Source organism: Ursus arctos, unplaced genomic scaffold (genome assembly GCF_023065955.2).
Source record: "Ursus arctos isolate Adak ecotype North America unplaced genomic scaffold, UrsArc2.0 scaffold_3, whole genome shotgun sequence".
In the NCBI taxonomy this organism is placed as follows: domain Eukaryota; kingdom Metazoa; phylum Chordata; class Mammalia; order Carnivora; family Ursidae; genus Ursus; species Ursus arctos.
Genome location: NW_026622985.1, coordinates 42691203 through 42713127, shown reverse-complemented (window position 1 = coordinate 42713127; position 21925 = coordinate 42691203). Strand labels below are relative to the sequence as shown.

The 21925-nt window shown below is 39.4% G+C and overlaps 1 protein-coding gene across 3 annotated transcripts; it reads right to left on the bottom strand.

Moving 5' to 3' along the window:
- Positions 1 to 16811: 16811 nt before the first annotated feature.
- ARL4A (ADP ribosylation factor like GTPase 4A) lies at positions 16812 to 21019 on the bottom strand. Of its 3 annotated transcripts, none has more exons than XM_026506662.4 (3): positions 20573 to 21019; positions 19867 to 19994; positions 16812 to 19427 (listed from the first exon to the last, which is right to left on the bottom strand). In XM_026506662.4, exon 3 carries the CDS (start codon positions 19336 to 19338, stop codon positions 18736 to 18738), a length of 603 nt encoding a protein of 200 aa, XP_026362447.1. In that variant the 5' UTR covers positions 19339 to 19427; positions 19867 to 19994; positions 20573 to 21019; the 3' UTR covers positions 16812 to 18735. The 3 variants fall into 3 exon arrangements, with proteins under 3 accessions (XP_026362447.1, XP_026362457.1, XP_026362466.1); XM_026506672.4 differs by having other exon boundaries at positions 19867 to 19989; XM_026506681.4 differs by having other exon boundaries at positions 16812 to 19424; positions 19867 to 19989.
- Positions 21020 to 21925: the final 906 nt, after the last annotated feature.

Here is a 21925-nt window from a genome sequence, read left to right as displayed (position 1 = left end):
TTTTAAAATTGTCTTAATTCTTTAAACATGCAGGGGAGAGGATAAAATGGAATATACAGAGCCAGACGTAGCAGTTTTGGGAAAAGGGGAAAGACAACTATTGAAGGGGAAGCCTGGGCGATCCCCTGCATACTTCAGAGTGGCCAAGAACACCGGGTGGGAGTCCCTGAACAGGGCAGGGAGCTTCGAGGACCAGCACAAAATGCACAAAATGTATGTGTACACAAAAAAGATATATACACTTTGTGTGTGTGTGTGTGTTTACATGTATATATGTGTATGTGTTTTAAATGGTATCTATCATAGCTATTCCCCTGCAAATTTCCAAGTTTTACTTAATAGCATGGATTGGAGACCTCTTGAAATCCGTATACACAGATCTAGTTCAGTCTCTCCACGTCCTACACAGTCTTCCATCATATAGATACACTATCCTTTCAGCCACCTCCAGTGAATGAGCATTGGAGTCATTACCAGTGTTTTGCCATTAAGGCTGCTAAGACCATAGTTCCCCAACCCTGCTGACTGCTGTAAACATACAGAAGTATTATAGAATATTTTTAAATGTTGAGGGAAGCCCAGCAAACAGAGGGACAGCATCTGTCAAACACCACACAAGCCACTACCACGATACTATTACATTTGGGTCCAACTACTTAATAAGCAGAACTGCTAGATATTTCTTTTGCCCTGCAGTCACCATGAAAAAATTACTGAGACACTAAAAGTGTCATGATCCATGAAGGTTTGAGAATTTCTGTGCTAAGAACATCCTTAAACGGGCCCAGGTGTGTACAGCATCTCAGGAGGAAGGTCCTAAGAAGTGGCTCATTGTTGCTGTTTAATTAAATTGGAACCATATTAAAAAGAAATACTTTCAATCTAGCTTTCTACCTTCTTTTTTCTTGAAAACATTTTACAAACTTATTCTCAACAAATTATCGGCTGGATTTTCATATTTCTGCTAAGCAGTCATATTTGGTACATCTCATTGCGAGTTAGTACATCTCACATAACTTTTATTCCTCAGAATTTTATATTTTTAAAGAGCTATGACATTTATATGATTGCAGATATTATAATTTAAAAATACATTTACTTCAGCTACTTCTTGGCAGAAAGAAATGCAGAACATGGTGCCTCTTGATTTTTGTGTTACAAAAGTTCAAATGAATGCACTGATTTGCCATATAAGTCATATTTTTGTTATGTAACATTTACACCAGTAGAGTTTAGTAATGATGAACATAATTTCAATAGGCTTATGAAATTGCTGGATTTCAAAATAAACTTCTATTGTTGGCACTTGATTTCATCTGCTGACAGACATTCTGGGCATTCCCCAGAAGTTGAGAGAATGCCAGGAGGTTACTATGAGGAGTTTAAAAGAAAAGGTACCAACTCAAGTTCTCTGTCACACTTTAGATTTTTATGTCCCGAAATATTTTAAAATCCACTGAATGCAATGATTTATCAAATCATTACAGAATATCATCTGCTAGTAAACCTAAGAACAAAGACTCCCTAAATCGTGTTATGAGATGTTCCTCCAGTGATTTCAATGGCTTGTTAATTACACCCGTTGCACAAGAGTCATGGGCCTTTAAAGAGGCGAGTCTATCCTGCTGTGTTTTAGTATCACCATCACTCCGGCTGCTTTCTCAAGTACTTGCAGTAAATGCTTGTCAAACGACTAGTTTAGCTGGAATTTAATCATTATTTAAAATCACCTGCTAGTGTCAGCCTTAATGTTTCTATCACTAAACACAAAATAATAATACTTATTACCTATTTCCTGAGACTCTGTATAATAAGGTTAGTATTATAATTTGCTGAATATTATGCTTGATAAAATAATTGTGAAAATGTTTTATCACAGCATTCCTCTGACTAAAGCAATCCAGAAGGGAAATCTCAGACGAGTATCTTCCTTTGACAGATTTAAAAACAGATTTTCAAAAATTCTCATCTACTCACATGACATTTATCTTTTTTTTTTTTAAATCAGAGTTATGAATAAAACCAAAAGGAACAGAAAGAAAGCTCTAAAAAATAAACAAGATGATTGTGCTGTACTTAAGTGACTTTCTGGTTTTAAAACCATCCAAATCCAAAATAAGTGATGAGAGTTAACCAAACGTACACCAAGGTGACGACTGTTAAAAGTTTCCAGATATACAGAAATGAGTCGTAAACTCAGACCTAGCTGCCCCCAAGATGCAAATAGTCTCTTACCTGGCTTCTCAGACATTTTGAGTTTATATGAATTACCTATGAACTCTGTGAACCTGTAAGTTATAAGCAAAGTGTCACTGTGCTGTGTCCAAGATATAATCATAATGGGCCTGTCATGCAGACTCACCCTGAGTTTCAAGAAGCTTGCAACAGACCTGAGTCCTTGCTGAAATATGACCCAGTATCCATGCTCCATATCAAATAGAGACAGACAATTGCAATTGTGATATTAGTATTTAGTTTAAGGAGTATCTTTATAATGTTAAATATATAATGGTGTAATATGCATATATAATACACAAATACAATACATTAATATACTGTAATATAATATTTAGAGTTGTCAATTTCTGTAATGCAGGGAGAAAGGTAGCTTTAAATGGGTTTTTGTTATATTACCATTGCCTTTTGTGTAATCTCAAAGAATGTTTTTTCATTGTAAATTGATTTTATTTGAAAATGAACCACCTCAAGTTTTGAAGGTCAGTGCTGATAAGGGACAATGGCTTTCTGAGCTAGAACTCGAGACTCAGTTGTTAGAGCAGGGAGAATATTTACCTCTGAGATGATTTAAGACAGAAAAAGAAAAAGTCAAGATTCATTGATATGGATTTACTTATTTTCCTTGAACCGTGTAAAATTGTACCAATTTCCCTAAGTGCCTTAACTTTCTTCCTTGGAAGCCATGGAAGAATAACATTTAATTGGAAAGTGATAAAGCCAAACTACATTTCCACATTGTTAAGAGACTTAAAAAGCATGTTTTATTAATATTTACTATTATTATTATTATTATTATTTAAGGATTTTATTTATTTGAGAGATAGCAAGATAGAGCGCGCACATGGGTGGGGGGAGGGGCAGAGAGAGAGCAGACTCCTAGCTGAGCCGGGAGCCTGATGCGGGGCTCCACTCCAGGACCCTGGGATCATGACCTGAGCTGAAGGCAGACGCTTAACCAACTGAGCTACCCAGGTGGCCCAATATTATTATTTTTTAAAGATGTATTTATTTATTTTAGAGAGAGAAAGAGTGCGGTGGGTGGGAGCGGGTAGGGGCAGAGGGAGAAGCAGACTCTCTGCTGAGCATGGAGCCCAAGTCAGGGTGATCCCACGACCCTGAGATCACAATCTAAGCTGAAATTAGGAGTCAGAGACTTAACCGATGGAGCCACCCAGTGCTCCTTAATAAACATGTTTTAAAGACACTTTACATAATAAAGAAGATTTTAACTAAAATAATAAAAATTGAAGCTATTTACCTATAAGTCCATTAACTATACATGACAGGATTGATTTGCACAGAAATTCTAGAATATTGGCATTATTTGATACTATACATTTTATAATAGTGGCTTTAAAATCACTGAGAAGTATATAGTATTTAAAAGAATTATGATATTAAATATAGTAAAATTTTGATCCAATGCAGTAAAAAGTAACACTCAAAATCTGCCCAAGGCCTCCAACATTGGGATTGGACGACAGGACACTAAGGCCTTTAAAGAGCAGTTGTATTTGCTATTGTTCAGGAACTGTTCTGACCATGGAGGGAGACTTCCTCCCAACCTTCTCTGGCCTGCTACAGAATGACTAGAGAATTAAGAATTCTCTAAAAAAGATTTAAGAAAAAGACAGAATTCAGAAGGCCAACTAGAAATTAAACGTGTAGCTTGTCAGTTCCTACTGTTAATGGAGAAGAGAACTATTCAGCTGCTTCTTTCAAAATCTAGTGGTCTCTTGGGGCGCCAGGGTAGCTCAGTTGGTTAAGTAGCTGACTCTTGATTTTGGCTCAGGTCATGATCTCAGGGGTGTGGGATGAGCCCCAGGGTGAGGATGCACACTCAGTGTGGAGTCTACTTGACATTCTCTCTCTCCCTCTCCCTCACCAACACAAAAAACCACTCTGTACCCAGACAGCTCTTCTGTTTGTCACTTTTGGTACAGCAGTCAATAAATTACATGAGATATTCAACATTATATTATACAATTCGCTTTGTATTAGGTGATTTTGCCCAACTGTGGGCTAATGGAAGAGTTCTTTTTTTTTTTTTTTAAGCTTTTATTTATTTATTTGACACAGAGAGAAGCAGCCAGCGAGAGAGGGAACACAGGCAGAGTGGGAGAGGAAGAATCAGGCTCCCAGTGGAGGAGCCCGATGTGGGGCTCGTTCCTAGGACTCCGGGATCACGCCCTGAGCCGAAGGCAGATGCTGAAGGACTGAGCCACCCAGGCGCCCCTAATGGAAGAGTTCTGAACATGTTAAGGAAGACTAGGCTAAGCTACGATGTTCAGTAGGTTAGGTGTAATCAATGCATTTTCCACTGACGATATTTCAACTTTGGATGGGTTTATCAGTAGGTAACCTCATTGTAAGCTTCAGAAGACCCTGTAATAAGTTCTGTAGTCATAGGAAATAGGAATTGGAGGTATGGTATATACACATAAACGTGTATATACATATACACATATACATACACACATACAGATACACAGACACACACACTTATCTATCTATCTATTGAGAGAGAGAAAGAGAGATGGAATGAGAAACAGAGGTATGTGTATGTATACGTATAAGCTTCCTCTTTCCACTAAACTTGCTTAGAAGCCGGAGTATCTATCCCAGCAATGGGCACACCTTGCACCCATCTTGATCTTAGTTTCTAGATCTAGATTAGGAGCCACTCTACTAAAAGAAACAAGACTTCCTGGTGAGATCATTGATCCCAGGGCTGGTATAAGAACAAGGTGAGCTTGAATCATCTGACCGTGCCAGAAAGTAAGAATGATGGCTACACCTCAAAAGGACCCAGAATTCAGCCTGAAGAGTCTCCTACTAGTCAAATCTGGGATAATTAGAATATTAAAATAAATAATGATAGGACCTAATTAGAGCTCATGGACTAAAAAAGGAATTATGGGGGTGCCTGGGTGGCCCAGTCAGTTAAGCATCCAACTCTTGATTTCCGCTCAGGTCGTGATCTCAGGGTTGTGAGATTGAGCCCAGAGTTAGACTCCCCGCTGGGCATGCAGCCTGCTTAAGATTCTCTCTTTCCGTCTCCCTCTGCCCCTCCCCCACCTCTCTCCCTCCCTCTCTCTCTCTCAAAAATAAAAAAAAGAATTTATGATTCCTCAATGATACAGATAAATAAACAAATGGGGAGAAAAGAAAGCTCTTCCTTACAGTTTAATACCAAGTAATGAAGAAGGAATGAAGAAACCAGAAAATCAACATTTCTTTTTTTTTTTTTAAAGATTTTATTTATTTATTTGACAGAGAAAGAGACAGCCAGCGAGAGAGGGAACACAAGCAGGGGGAGTGGGAGAGGAAGAAGCAGGCTCCCAGCGGAGGAGCCTGATGTGGGGCTTGATCCCAGAACACAGGGATCACACCCTGAGCTGAAGGCAGATGCTTAACGACTGAGCCACCCAGGCACCCCGAAAATCAACATTTCTTTTCTTATTTTTTTTTTAAGATTTTTATTTATTTATTTATTTGACATAGAGAAAGTGTAGAGCACAAGCAGGGGGAATGGCATAGGGAGAGGGAGAAGCAGACTCCCCGTTGAGCAGGGAGCCTGATATGGGACTCGATCCCAGGACCCTGAGATCATGACCTGAGTAGGAAGGCAGACCGAGCCACCCAGGTGCCCCAAAAATCAACATTCCTCAACGAATACAGAAATAATCAGGTAAGAAATAGCAACAGCTATTATTATTTTTATTATTAGCTATTATTTAGCAAGGATACCAAAACTAATCAGTAATCAGTAAGCAGAGGAACAGGATTTTACAGTCTCAATATTTCTCCTCACAAAATAATTACTAATTCCAAAATATAAAAAAAATCATACCTTTATAATAGAATGAAAAAAATTGACACCATGTGCCATATGATTAGATGCAAGAAAAAGAGCAAAGCATCACTTCTGTGAGATTTTGATCAAAGAATGCATGACCTGGATATAATTATAAGGAAACATTAGCTAAACCCAAACAGGGGGACAGCCTCCAAAAACTGGCCTTCAATCTTCAAATGATATGGCCAAGAAAGTCAAGGAAAGGAGGAATCGTTTCAGAATAAATGAGACAACCAGGTTCCACAATGGATCCTGGATTGCATCCCACATGATAAAGGACATTATTGAGACAACTGGCCAACCTTACATGAAGTCTCTGGGATAAGGATGCACAGAAATTTTTTTTCCGTTCTTTTTTAGTTCAATTCTTGCAGCTTTTCTCCAAATTTAAAACTGTTCCAAAATTAAAAGTAAAAAAAAAAAACAAAACAAAAACCCAAAAAACAGAAATTATTCAAAATGCTCTTCCTTGACGATGACTCCAGTGATTGAATATTCTAAAAGTTAAGTTCATATAAGAAATATCTGATATATTTGCATAACCAAGTTTAAATACTGAACACACTGTAAGTAATGAGTCACCAATGCCTCACCTGTAAATTACTGGTATTTTTCTTATTAGTACTTAACCTTCATTTAGCACCCACTCTACATAATATAGCAAAAGTAATGGTTCCCTCAAAGAGCTGTTCTAAAAAATACAAATTTACATACACATAGACACATATCCAAATACAATGTCTATAGGGAGATGCAGAGCCATGGGTCAGCTCTCACAAAGGCAAAACTAGACTCAGACTAGTCCTCTCCCTTTTGCTTCAGGTTAAAGGAGGTGCAAACCCAGGTGTTCACACATCACCAGATGACGGCTGTGTAGTTTGAAAGGAATGACAATGACATCCTGTTTGTGGCCATGGCCAATTTAGTATTACACTACACCTGTGAAACCTGAGGACACCAACCTTTCGGCAAGGCTGTGTAATTAAAGTGGTAACATGTCTTACTTTCTAGAAGTACTAGTGACTTCCAGGATACAGCAGAAGCCCTCTGTCCACCTGACTGTCAATTACAAAGAGGGTCAGAGAAACGCAAGAAAGGCAGAACCTCGAGGAACCTTGCTGCTCCTCCTCTGGAATCAGACGCTCCCCAAACATTCCTCTCTACAGACAGGAAGTAAACTTTTACTGCTGCCTCTTGAAAAATCTCTTTAATTATCTCACGTTTAATTTGTGTCAGAATCTACCCATCCCTCTCACAACACTGGGTTTTAAATAAACATTAGCTTATTAGTACAGGGACCACGGATTGCCACATGCAGAACTGGTACAGATCTAAACAATATCAGATTGGAGAGCATTCTAGCTTATTCACACTGCTAAAGAATCTCTGAAAACTACATTAATTGACAGAATGTCAGGGATTGCAAAGATCTTCCACACAAACCCTATTATAACTGGGTCACTACAGAGAAAATTTTATTGGTAAACTAATAAGAGTAAAAATAATAAATTACTTACTAAGGGCAGGACAAGATTCTAAATACTCAACATGTCATGATAATTTTTAATACTTATAATGACTCCAGAAGGGCATATTATTGTTCTCTGATTTTATAATTGAGAATATTGTGGCCAGAGAGGTTAAGCAACCTATCCAAAGGTACATAGCTAATAAATGGTAAAACCAACATTTAGACGAGTCAGTTTGGTTCCAGGACCTAAGCTCTTAACGATAATATCATACCTTTCTCTTAGAGAGCTTTGAGACTCATGGCCGCCACCATCTTAGTCTAACATTTAGTTCTATCAGGTCTGAAGTGCTAGTATTTCAAATCCAGGGGATTAAGTCAGTCACTCCAGGATATACGGGAATCCGGTTATTGTTTAACATGTATAAGCTAGACTTCAATGATATCAAGAATTTAAGATATATCTGAGATGGAATTGAAACTTTAATCCAATAAGTATAAATGGCAGATATTAAGGCATAAATTAATGAGTAGAACATTGATAGCAATTTGAAGACAAAAAGACAAAAGCTCTGCTTCCTCACACCCCCCGTCTATGTCCAGGCTTGTAAGCATACATGAAGCCCAGTATGTGGTGAAGTACGTGATTTCAGCACTTGATGTGCCTAAAAACATCCCAGAGTAAGAATATCACAGTACCTAGGAAACAGCAAGTTAAAGATAGAATCTGTAGTCCAGGAAACAAATTTCTCTGATCCTTTAAAAAATACATATCTCGATTAGTTAACAAAAATTGCAAAGCACTAAATTTAATGTCTTCTATCCTTTTTAAAACTCTCATGCATGTGTGTATCTACATGTGTGTTATGTGCATATGTGAAATAATCTTAAATCTGTTTAGGTATAAATAGAAAGGATTCCTATTCTAAAATATTACTAACAATTATATAGGTCAGTGTTAAACCGCTCAGGAACAAAAAACCTCTGAACATCTCGGAAAAAAAGCTCCAGCCAAGCAACTTTGATATCAGTGAGCATCAACAACAATAAAGGTTTTAACTTTTTCTTATTATTTCAATTTTAACTAAGTTTTGTCTGCAGCGGCAACAGAATACAAATGCTGCTACATTTAGAGTAAATATAGTCTGAGTAGAATACATTTCAGTAACAGCAAATAATGTCTCTACCTTCTGAAATTCAAGAAGCCTATGTTCAACCTGTCGCTCCATCTGGACGGAACAAGCTCCTTAGCCACGTCGAGCCGCTTTGCTTGTCTATAAAATGTGACTACTAAAACTACTTACTTAGGTAAAAGGATTGCATGGCTATTTTTAAGTTCCAAATCTAGACATAAAAGAAACAGGATCTCAGGAAAAAGAATCTAACCTTGATATGTTGCATGGCCTTCAGGGCCCAAGAGAGTGAGATAAAACCAAGACCCAAGCTAGTAACTAGAGTTCAGATCAGGATGATAACGATGGAAATGGAGATAAAAGGCAACTTCAGTGACATTTTAAGGGAAGAGATGACAAAATAAATAATTTCATACATCATCCTAAAATAGAAATCAGATGATATCAAATCCTTGAATACTTTCCTATTGCTTTTAGAGTAAATTTTACTCTTTTTACTTCTTTCAGACCAACCTTACACTTAAGACAAACTAGAAAAGCTAGACAATTTGTGTTTTTAAATCTACTTAAAGGGATCTGAGGGCTGCAGAGACACTAAGGATCTGGGGGAAAGAGCCAAAAGAAAAAGGAACCCGGAGAGAGGAACCCTTGCCGGCTGCCAGAGACAGATTCTTTGTGGAGGATGACACCCTACAGGGCCTCAAATATCACACAAGTTTTATTTATGATGTATGGTAGTTGGTCGGGAGAAAAATATAATAGAGCAAAATTTAATTAAAAAACAGAAGACAGACTCCCAGATCGCCAGATGTTATCTCACAGGCATGAATTGAGGAAACCCTACAAATCCCATCCAAAAGAGATACAAAGAAAACCACCCCTAGACACAGAGTCAAATTGCAAAACTTGAACACCAAGAAAAATCTTATAAGTGACCAGAGAATAAAAGACATACTACCCTCATATGAGCAAAAACAGAATATCAACAGCTGACCTCTCAACAACAAGAAGAAAAGAGAATGACATGGTCTTTTTTTAAATTTTTATTTTTAAAAGATTTTTTATTTTTAAGTAATCTCTGCACCCAATGTTGGCTTGAACTTACAACCCTGAGATCAAGAGTCACACGCTCCACCAACTAAGCCAGCCAGGTGCCCCTAGAATGACGTGCTTTAAAGTGTTAAAAACAACAAGAACCAATTTAAAATTCTATACACAGTAAAAATACCCTTTAAAAATAAAAGCAAAATAGGTATTTTCAGAAACCAAACATGGAAGGATTTGTTGTTAGCAAATCACACTAGAGAAAATAGTAGAAGAAGTTCTTCAGGCAGAAGGAAAACGATCCCAGATTATACCTCAAGAAATTCAAGAAGAAGTAGAGAGCAGAAAGAATAAGTATGCAATAAATAAACGGCTGTGCCTTAGAAGCACTTCAGTGTATATAAAATATACAACAGTAATAGCCTCTATATCACCAAGGAAGTAAATGCAATTAAAAGTGCCTTATGTTTTTATATTGTCCAAAAAGTAGAAGTGGCAAAATTGCTAATTTATATTCAACCTCACTAAATCAAGGATGTATGTTGTAATTATGGCATCAAAAAAAAAAAAAGAATAAAATACTCAGTAAATCAAAAAGAAAGAAAAAAGACATTAAAAAGAAACAGAAATGGTCAAAGAAATGAAAAAATTTCATGGTAGATTTAAACACAAATAGTAATTTGTAGTTAATATATAAAGACTAAATAAAACTACTCTTTCTAAAAACACAGTTGTCAAACTGGATAAAAATGTCTTACCGTGCTCATTCAACTTCACGTCCTGCCATTCTCTCCTTTTCTCACTAGTTCCGACCATGCTAGTTTCTTTCTCTCAGTTCTCAACTCCATTTAGTGATTGCTCTTTGCATCTAATGTTCCCTCTGCCTGAAATGCTTTTCCTTCTGGTCTTCCCATAGCTCTTTGGACAGATCAGAAAAACCTCAAATGACTGTATCAAAAAAAACGTCATTCCTGTTGTTGTCCATTCCTCTACCCTTTGCTTCCTTCATAGCACTTTCCACATTTTGTATTTGTTTTTTGAGTACCTTTTGTCTGACTCCCTCATTAACAGCTTCATTCACTTGCTTGTTATGTCGATATGTGGGTGATTAGTCTGTGCAGGGAGCTGTGCAGTGTTTTAAGAGCTAGAGATACAACAATGGATACATTCCCAATCCTGGTGGAACTTACTTTCCATGCAGGCGACAGAAATCGTACCCATCTCAGTTTTGCTTACTGCTGTCTTCCAAACACCTGGCTGCAGGTCGTAGTCATTCAAATACTTCTTGAGTGAATGTCTGATGTATGTGCCAGATATGCCGGAGGAGTTACAAGCCTTTCAGAATATAACCCTGTAAGAGAGGTAAGGATCACCATTTTAAGGTGAGAAGGCATCAACTCAGGGAAATTAAGTAACTTGCATTCAGTCACATAGCTAATGTCAAGATTATGATTAAAACTCTCTCTGTAAAATTTAAAACAAGCACCAGTTTTCAGCATGGGGAGTTGCTGACAGACTGATGGAGCAACGGGAACAAACCATCTTTGCCTAGTAAACTAAGAGACGGAAAGTGTTTATTTTATTAATCAAATGTGCCAGGGGTTTGATCTAGGCCATTTGGCACCACCCATTTTATTTAGGTGTTACTATAATACACCTGTGGTTTTTCCTTAGCATACCTGTTAGTCCCAAAATAATTGGCTATGAAATGACCACTGAAACCTGTGATATGCAAAGTTCCCACAAGGATTACAAAAAAGTAACATTGTAGGCACTAGTTAGTACTTTACCTCTAAGTCTCTAACTGGTCTCTATCTTTTTGGAGATGAGGAGGACCACCCATAAATTTCTAGGATTCCTCACGCCTCTTAGCATAGAGTATATACACGGTCCATGGAAGGAAAAGTGTTTACTCCACATATTGCCTTTCCCCTGGGCTCTCTCAGAGTTCCCTTAAGCTATCAGATCTGAGACATCTCTAAATCAGACAAAGTTCTCAGTTTGGTTATTTTGACATCAATGTCAAGCCAACAGAAAATCCCACCATACAGAAAAAAAAAAGTGGGGGGGACCTAAGACCACCAGGTAAATGTTCACTCAGTCAGTTCTATTTATGATCTCTTTATTCCTGCCACTAAACGTACCATCCCTCTGTCATCTCCAACAAAGCAATCGTTTCTAAATCGGCTGATGGAGGAGTGTTAGAAAGTTAGGAAGAGTTAGAAAATAAATTACTGGTTCCATCCCCTAGATATTTGATTCCAAATGCCTGAGGTAGAGTCTAGGGAGTTTTAAAAGCTCCTTAAGCCATTCTGAAGTATAGCCAGTTTGGCAAAATGTTGCTCTAGGGAACTCCCATTTTGTTACTGACCCATTTCAGGGTATCTGCAGATAGATGATGGATTAAGGGACATAAACTATTCATTTTAATATTTTAAAAAATTCATTGGCCCACTAGTTACTGATGGTTTCCAAACACGTGCTGTTGGGTTATTCCACTTCTGCACTAAAAAGGAAACAAATGACTGTTCTTATTCATGTTGGCATTATACAGAGCGGCAAGAGAAAGGCGAGAGTCCTTTTTCAACCAGAGACTGCTCTATGGCAGATGTCTTCCAATGCAAAAAAAACTTTTAAAAACTTTAATTGGGGAAGTCTAAACATTGAACGGATATTTGATTGTTTTAAAGAAGTATTTTCTTTTACATGCGATGATACTGAGATTATTTTTAAGAAGAGTGCTTATTGGGCCACCTGGGAGGCTTAGTGAGTTAAGCGTCTGACTCTTGATTTCAGCTCAGGTCATGATCTCAGGGTATTGAGATCAAGCCCCATGTCAGGATCCATGCTGGGCTTGGAGTCTGCTTAAGATTCTCTCTCTGCCTCTCCATCTGCACCCTGCCCCACCATCCTCACCAAAATATTTATAAATAAGATGGAACTTTTAGGGCTTCAAAATAATATAGGGGAGGGGGGAGAAGAAAGGTGGGAGAGAAGACAATAGGAGGAAATAGAGAGTAAACGGGACTGGCCAGGAGTTGATAATTATGGAAACTAGATGAGTGATACTTGGGTGTTCATGATGCTATTCTACTTTTATATAAGTTTGAGATTTGTCATAATAAAAGGTTAAAATGTTTATTTAAAACTAGAGCAACACTGAAATGAATCAACCTCAACATCTCTCTTCAACCACCCATTTTTGGAATACTACACTGCTACACGGCTTAGGAGGCTTAGCATACAGTAAACAACCAAAGCTCCATTCTCTTGTATATATGTAGATGTATAAAATAAACTTATAAGATAAGACACATAAAAGATAGTGTTTCTGCTGGCTTGATTAAAGCTCATTCAACTAGGTTTTACTGGATGCTACTATAAATCAAACATCATGCTTTTGAAAAAACATTTTTAAAAAGGCCTGAATCTAAATAAATAAATCATAAAAAAAGGGGGGGGGTCTGGGTGGCTCAGTCATTAAGCATCTGCCTTCAGCTCAGGTCATGATCCCAGGGTTCTGGGATCGAGCCCCGCATCAGGATCCCTCCTTGGCGGGAAGCCTGCTTCTCCCTCTCCCATCCCCCTGCTTGTGTTTTGTGTTCCCTCTCTCACTGTGTCTCTCTCTGTCAAATAAATGAACAAAATCTTTTAAATGAATGAATAAATAAATAAATGAATAAATAAATAAGTAAATAAATAAATAAATAAGAAAGCCTTACTCTTATGGTATTGGAATTATTTTTTTTTTAAGATTTATTTATTTGACAGTGATAGAGACAGCCAGTGAGAGAGGGAACACAAGCAGGGGGAGTGGGAGAGGAAGAAGCAGGCTCATAGCGGAGGAGCCTGATGTGGGGCTCGATCCCAGAACTCTGGGATCACGCCCTGAGCCGAAGGCAGACGCTTAACCGCTGTGCCACCCAGGCGCCCCTGGAATTATTTATCTTAATTCAATTTTTTTAGCATAAGTGACTGGATTTTCTGTTAACTCACTGGTTACCTTTAATGAAAATCAGAATCAAATAGGCCCAATGCCAAAGTTACATATTCATAGGTGTAGAATAGAGCCTGAGAATCAGCCTTTCTAGCAAGTTTCTTGGTAATGCTAACACTTCTGGTCCAGGGACCACACTTTGAGAACCATTGTGCTAACCCATACCAGTTTCAATCACTCAGAGGAGGTAAATAGAGCACACACGCGCGCGCGCGCGCGCGCACACACACACACACACACACACACACACAGACTCACACACAGCTGCATTACCTGTTAGTCTTCAAACAGGAAGGGAAGGGGTGGGAACAATGATCCAGATAATACTTGTAGTTTGGCACTGCTTTAATTTCTTCCTTATTACAGACTCAGAGAAGAGAGGCCCAAAGAAAGTATTTTGGCTTTGGTTTATTTTGGCTGATAACCGAGGATTTTCCACTCGACTCCTTTATAACCCAACACCTAATGTGGGTAATCTCAACTTCAGCAAAACATAAGCAGAACACATAAAAACATGACCCCAAACTGAAAATAACTGGAAAATAACACAGCACACATATCCGTCCGGCAAACACAAATCACCACCATCATCTACCAGATGCGCCCACAAATACTGGCAAGTTTCCATAGAAAGGTTGGCATACAGAGCCCAACTTATCATTAGATAAAATCTGCAAATTGGTAATAATCTCGACACATTCTGAACCACAATGTACACAGTTCCACATTTTAATATCTGCAGTGTTCTATTTTGATTTGTGTCAAAAAATAATGTTTTTAAATTTTGTTTCTTACAAGGGAAGGCGAAATTACATCGTGCTAAAATAGATTGGTGCTTTAGAAATGTAAGGAAATGACCCAGATTTCAAGAGAATTCAGTATGTTTAGTTTTGCCCAAGTTCCACCAAGCTCCCATTTTGTGCCATGCTGCAGGAATGCTAAGAAAAACAAAGTAAGAGCTCTTCGTGTCACATTCCCCTCCGAAGTTTTCTTTAAATATATTTGTCAAAAAATATTCTGGCTATCAATAACAAATATCCATTAAAAGTTTACTATGTGGCAGGTAGTCCCTAAATATCATACCTTATAAACCTTTTAGTAAATCAAACCCAAAGAGTAGGCATATGCCTCAGTTTACCAGTGAAGAAACTAAGGCTGAGGGCAAGTAAACTGTCCAAAATGAAAGTAGTACATGGTGGATCTGAGATTCAAATCTGAATTTCTACAGCCATTATCAACTGCCTCTCAACACCTATTGATCCATAGTGGTTAACAATAATAGCTATCATTTATTGAGTTCCTATGAAATAGTTGGTTAGGTGCTAGTTTACATTATTTCACTTAATCTTCTCAAAATTTTCCATGACAGCCTTCATTTTCCCAGGAAGGCATTCACATCATGAGAAGTTTCAAAAAATAAGCCAAAAAGTCACAAGTGTATAGCGGGAGATCCAGGATTTGAACCTAGTCTGACTCCAAAGCTCCTGCTGTTTTTAGCTAGTACACTTATCCTCCTAAACTGGTCTCCCATGTAGGTATTCCTAGGCTTCTAACTTGCATACACAGATTTAATACATATTTCAGCTGTAGTTTGTTGAGACTATTATCTCTGATTATCATATATTTAAATACTAACTTTACAATTATTAGTTTACCATGCTGTATTTGTTCATATTAATTTTTTAGAAAATTTATTTACGTAGAGAGAACACACCTGCACACTTGAGCGGTGGGGGGCATGCAGAGGGAGGAGAGAATCTCAAGCAGACTCCCTGCTGAGCACAGAGCCAAACCAGGAACTGGGATCTCACAACCCTGAGATCATGACCTGAGCCCAAACCAAAAGTGAGATGCCCAACTTACTGAGCCACCCAGGCACCCCATTCATATTAAGCTTTAAATACCCCAGTCTTCCATAAAACTTGTAACGAAGTATCTCTAAATTAGGATGCTTTCACTCTACTTTTGGCTGGTTCTTGGAAACTAAGTGTACTACTTAATATTATAAAATTTTAGGTGCGATAAAATATAAAGTTTACTATTTTTAACTACTTTTGGATGTATAACTCAGTGGCGTTAAGTATATCCACAATGTCACACAAGCATCACTACTATCCATTTAGGAATCTTCTAAATTTAAACCTTAAATTTCCAACTTCAAATGATGGTATATTCAAAGTTCCAAGTTGTATTAGCTAAATGGTGACTGTTCTATCACCCAAAGTTTAAAAAAAACATTTTTTGTGTCTTTTGCGATCACTGAAGAAACTGTTGTATTACTGATGAAATTGTTTTATTAAGTAGAACCCTGAAACACTCTACCAAAGACCTCCTTCCAGGTCAACATGAATAATTAATCAAACACTGTTTAAGTGTCAAATGCCTTGTACAAACAAAAACATTCTAAGTCTACATCTTTCCCTCTGTTCAGAAATCATCATGTTTCTACAGGCTAGTAATTCTCTCTCTACATACATTTATTTTCACTAGTAACCACTTTTCTGCTTCCAAGGATTTGCATTTTTCCATGATTCTTAGTGAACCTATGCTGGCTACATAAACTAAATGACTTTTCTTAAATGCTTATAATCTATTTAAGAATAAGCCTAGACTTCTTTATATTTAACTTATCTTTGATAATAATTTGAATTTAGAGTCGTCTGGTCCTTGATTAATGTTGGGTATTAAACCAAATAACCTTAAATGTAAGAAAATATTTTAGAAATATACTTTAGCAAAGGCGTACCTCAATAAAAAACTAGGTATGAAAGCACTGTCAAACTCTTCGGAGTGCATTTTGGGGAGACTCCTTAACGAAGTGGAAAATATCATGACCAGTTTTGGAATTGAAAATATATTTTATAAATCAAAGCTAATATAGTGTTCATGCCATTTTGTCATTGTAGTTGTGCACTAAATACAAAACACTTAAATAACATGGATTTGTTTATCAAATTCTTAGGCTACAAATAAAGGGCCAACACACTTATTAAACTTCTGAGAGGCAGTTAAAACATACAGCAAGTAATAGAAAAAGTACAGGTGGGCTAAACATCTAAATCCATTCACTGATTTTGTTTTTTCAGCAAGCTTTATTAATCCATAACAATCTAGTGATATTGAGAGTATATATCATGATTTCATTCAGTGAAAGGTAAAAAAAAAAAAAAAGAGAAAAAAAGGAAAGGTTCTCCCAGAAAACGGCCTTTGGTGCCTGTCACACTTGAGGAAAACCAAACTACTATGGGACTCGGAACCCAGCTGTCAAGAGTTGTTTTTGTACAACTAATTAAAAGCTTCAGCAAATGGAAATACATTAAAACTCAAAGTCAAACACTGTTCTCCTAGTGCCTCCAGTAGTTTATTGGTAGTTATTATCCACATTTTTATAAATATAAACATTCTAAGTGACTGTCACTAGTGCAGGTACATTTGACAATGAAAGCTCCACAGGAAGCTAATTCATTTTGTGTGTAACAAGAATCAAGTTTCCAAAAACTTAACTGTACCACTACAATCAAGAGAACCCCCAAAACAGAAAACTCCAAGTCAAAACAAAACCCTGCTAGCAAAGTGCAGTTCTTCTGGTTATCTTCAGAACAAACAGCTGTTGGCTTTTACACACAGAAATTATGCTGAGTTGCTAATATAGGATCACTGGAAATAAGTCCTTGCTTATAGATAAGAAATTAAGCAAAGGGTTTTCCTTTCCATTTAAAGGGTTTTTGGAGTCCAGTGTAAACAGCACCAGCGAAATTTCACAAAACATAGCTTTGCTACTTTCCCCTTCATTTTCTAGAATCGTAATTCTTATCTGCAGTACTGTATCGTTTCTTCCTACCTTATAATCAGCACTGGACGCCAACATAACACTGCTGAGATTGTAAACAAAAAATTAAAGCTCAGAGCACTTATAGGACATCTCTTACATTCTCACTCCACAGTGCATCAGGTGTTGTTTATAAAGCTTCTGCTCCTCTCAAAACACTACAAAAATATATGAAACCACATCTGTGTTCAGCCAGCAAGGATTAATAAAACAAGTATTTTACACTGGAATACATTAGAGACCATGTATTGTAATTACATCCTCTTGACTGAATTCATCAATTGCTTTCTTCATGAATCCATACATATACCAAGCATATGCATTTATTAGTCTACATGCCCTAATTTACTATATAAAAGATTAAGCAAATTATTTTAGGTTCTCCAAGTGAAAGTGCTTCTGATAATAAACTATAACAGCCCTAAATCCCCAAAAAGGTATTTTAAACCTGACCATGGAGAAGATGCATAGCTACTCTAAAAAGTAAAAAACTACACACCAAAACATGCATTGTCAGGAAAACTAATCCATGCACTTGAATATGCCCCCAATACCTTATTTTTATTATTTCAAGTTAGACCAACTTAAACATTGTCTAGAATTAAGATATAGCATTACATCATTTGATTCCAGAAAATGTCAAAACTCATTTGGCCAAAACTTAGAAAAGCAAACACTTCCTCCTTATTCCTTACTGGTTGGACCAATGTGATCAATATAACCGTACATATATTAATGTATCTTAACATTTCCATTCATTAGCATTTTATCTTAACATACAAAGCCTTATACACAATTTCCTTGTAAAGGCTTCCCCCCGAAAGATGGAAGGACAAAACACTAGGCAGACACTCTTCCAAGTTTTATTTCACTAACTTCAGGTCAAATTTCCACAACTGTTTTCTGGTCAATTTACTATCCATGCTTGGCTTCCCAGAATGGTAGTACCAAAAGATTTGTGGGGTAGGGAGAAGAGACCATTTTAAGAAGCACTGCATTTACTCATCTTCCACAAGGCAAAGAGTTGGGCATCTGATTGTTCAACAAAACAAAGCTTTATCAGCATCCAGGAGGGCAGGCGGACAAACCAGGCTGTAGACACTCTTCCATTTGTCAACATCAGACCAGAGAAAACCTACTCCACACAGATATAAAAAGGATCACCATTCATCTCTTCTTTTTCTGTTGCCGCAACATTTTTCTTCTTTTAATTATCATATCATGTAGTTTCTCAAGTCCTTCCTTTAGTCCATCTCCTATGATCGCACAGGTGGGCTGCAAATGCCAGGGAGTCGAAGAGCTCAGTTCACCCATTGCTAACAATTTCTCAATTTCTGACAGAGACAGAGAGTTCCTCAGGTCTTGTTTGTTAGCAACTATAAGTACAGGGACTCCCTGATTTTCTGATATCCTGGTTATTTTATGAAGTTCAGTTTTGGCTTCTTCCATTCTTTCAACATCAACGGAGTCCACAACAAACACAATGCCATCTGTGCATCTGGTGTATGACTTCCACAGTGGCCTTAATTTCTCCTGGCCACCCACATCCCAGAAGTGAAAAGTGACTGTTTTAGAATTTCCCAAGGTAACCTTAATTTTTTCAGTGTTAAATCCTTTGGTAGGGACAGTATTTACAAATTCATTGAACTGCAGCCTATATAATACAGTCGTCTTTCCAGCACAGTCCAAACCCAGAATAACAATGTGAAAGGACTGAAACGAAGGCAGGCTGGACAGGATAGAAGTCTGGTCTGACAGTCCATTCCCCATTTCCAGGTGCAAATAAGCGATCCAAATTGAAATGCTTTCTTCTTACTGCTTTAGAACTTCTTTTCCTAGGGGATCCACCTACAAGACTGCTGAGGGGGAAAATGAATAAGTTATTCTGGTGAAATAACGTACTACAACTGTTTTTCTCTCTTTCTGCTTAAATAAGCAAGACGAGGAACTTGAAAAATAGAACTTGCTTCAGTAAACAAACCAAATGACATATGAAACGTACGCAAACCAAGGCAACCGAGAGAATCGTCCCTGTGATTGCAATTCCTCAACATTCACGAAAACTGCAGTAACACGTACTTCTCTACTTCCCTGGGTTCCCAAATCTCAAAGACCTCATTCTGAAGACAACCTAGTCACTAGTATCTGGTCCAATTCGCAATAACCACAGAAGTGCCTCTTTGGGCAGAAAACTCGTAACACGTAATCCTATCTCGGGGATCTAATTGCACGTGCTTAAGAGCATACCCAAGGTCACTATTATCCCCCCGACCCCCCAAAATAGGACAATGCTCTCACCTCCGGAACTGGAGTCTGGGTCCAAATGAGAAAGCATTTGGTAGGCGGTTTTTTACGCGAGGTTTTTGGGGAGAAGCACCCCACGTCCGCTCAGCTTAGCTCTCCACGCAGCTCTGGCAGTTGCTGCACTAGAAACCGAAGAGTCAGACTCTGACCACGCCCACTCATCACGGCCCACCCATGAGCCCAAATCCCATTGGTGACCCGCGTCAGCGCGTCCAATTCACACCCGCCCCAGCGCCCTAATTGGCGAGAGTAACTGCCGCTCCCAGTGCGGCCGGGCTGGGTTCTCTCTCGGTCCACAAGCACCACCTGTTGCCCTTAAGTTAGAAAACACGGCGCCCGCGGAGGGAGCCCATTAGCCCCCTGCAGGTGAGGGGACGCCTGGGCCGGTCGCTCAGGTTGCCGCCAGACTGCTTGTTCCACCGCCCCCGCACACCTGCAGCGCGGCCCGGGGACGCCGCGCCAGAGCTCCCACATCCGGGGCTCGCGGTCACCGCCGGCGCGTTAACCCTTTGTCCGCTGGCCGGAGGGTGCTGGCTGTGGCCACGCCGGCCTCCAAGAGTGAATGATTCAATGTGCGGCACCCGCAGACAGCCCACTGTCCCCGCAGCACGATCCCCTCACGTCGCCCCTCCGCACCCGGCCGGCTCCGCTCCTCAGGCAGGGTGTGGCCACACCAGCTGCCTGCCCCGCTGCGGCTCACCTGACTCACAGTCCTTCCTCGTCCGGACCCAACGTCGCTCACAGCCGCTCGGGAGCACGGTGGTACCGGCGCCGGAAGGCACCAGTGAGGCCCGGTTTGTGGCCGGAGACGAGACGCCGCTTCTGGGGGCGCCGGGTGGGCGCCGCGCGCCAGCAGCCTAACGGTGCTCTGCCAACCGCTCCCCGCGCCAGCCGCGGCCCCGCCCCCTTCCAGCGCTCGCTGGGGCGCTGGCCAGTGGAGGGCGTGCGGGAGCCGGGTCTCCTAGCAACGCCAAAACAAGGTCACGTTCGAACTGGCCTAATGGGGACCGGCAACCGGCTAGGTCGGGCGGGGCTTCCGGCTTCAGCCTGGGGAGCAGTTGCGATTTCGGATGCTTTCTCCAGCCCGTAACTGGCTTCAGGCGGGCCCCGCTGGGTCCCACCCTCCCTGCCTACCTCAGGGCGCCAAATGGTGTCCCTCTGGGCGGTGGCCGGTGACGTAGGGTCAGAGATTTCAGAAGACACCAGACGGGCGGGCCCCTTACATAACTGGGTGACGTGGGCGTGCCTAAGTAGCTGCCTGAGCGCCTGGGCCAGACTAGGGTTTGAAACTCACCTTCCTTTTGCAAAGCAAATAAATTCCCTCTCTCCCACATGATCCTAGCAACATCCCCGTGAGGTAGAAATATCCCGGTTCTACAAATGAGGAAATAAATTGGAAGATTAAAGAGCTGTTTCTATTGACCCGAGGAAAATAAGTGGTGGCCCTGGAACTTGAAGTCTACTAGTCATTGAATGCTTAATGCTTCCCATTGAATAATCCTGACCCTAAGTGTGAGTTGTGTGCTTGACCCATAAATTTGCAAATACTTAAAATGAACAGGTGACAGGAAGCAGGCACAATTCTATGTGCTTGGGGATAGAATGGTGAGCAAATCAGACATTTTTTTGCTCTTGTGGACTACTGGTTTTATGGGAGAAAAAGTAACCAAATTGCCACATGAATAAATTTAATTAAAAATGTGATGAGTGATCATTTCAGGGTACTTAAGACAACATAGGAGGAGGGGGACTGGGAAAGTGTCAATCAACAAACATCATTTTACTGGGGGCTGTGAGAGATTGGAACTTGGTAGATTTACATGATGCACTTTTAAAAAATTGCCCTTATTTTATTTTTTTAAAAGATTTTATTTATTTATTTTAGAAAGAACAGGGGTACGGGCAGAGGGAGAGGGAGAAAGAGTCTCAAGCAGATGCTGAGCTGGGAGCCAAAGGAGAGCCTCCATCTCACGCCCCTGAGTTCACGCCCTTAGATCACCACAGGAGACAAAATCAAGAGCCAGATGCTTAACCGACTGAGCCACCCAGGCAC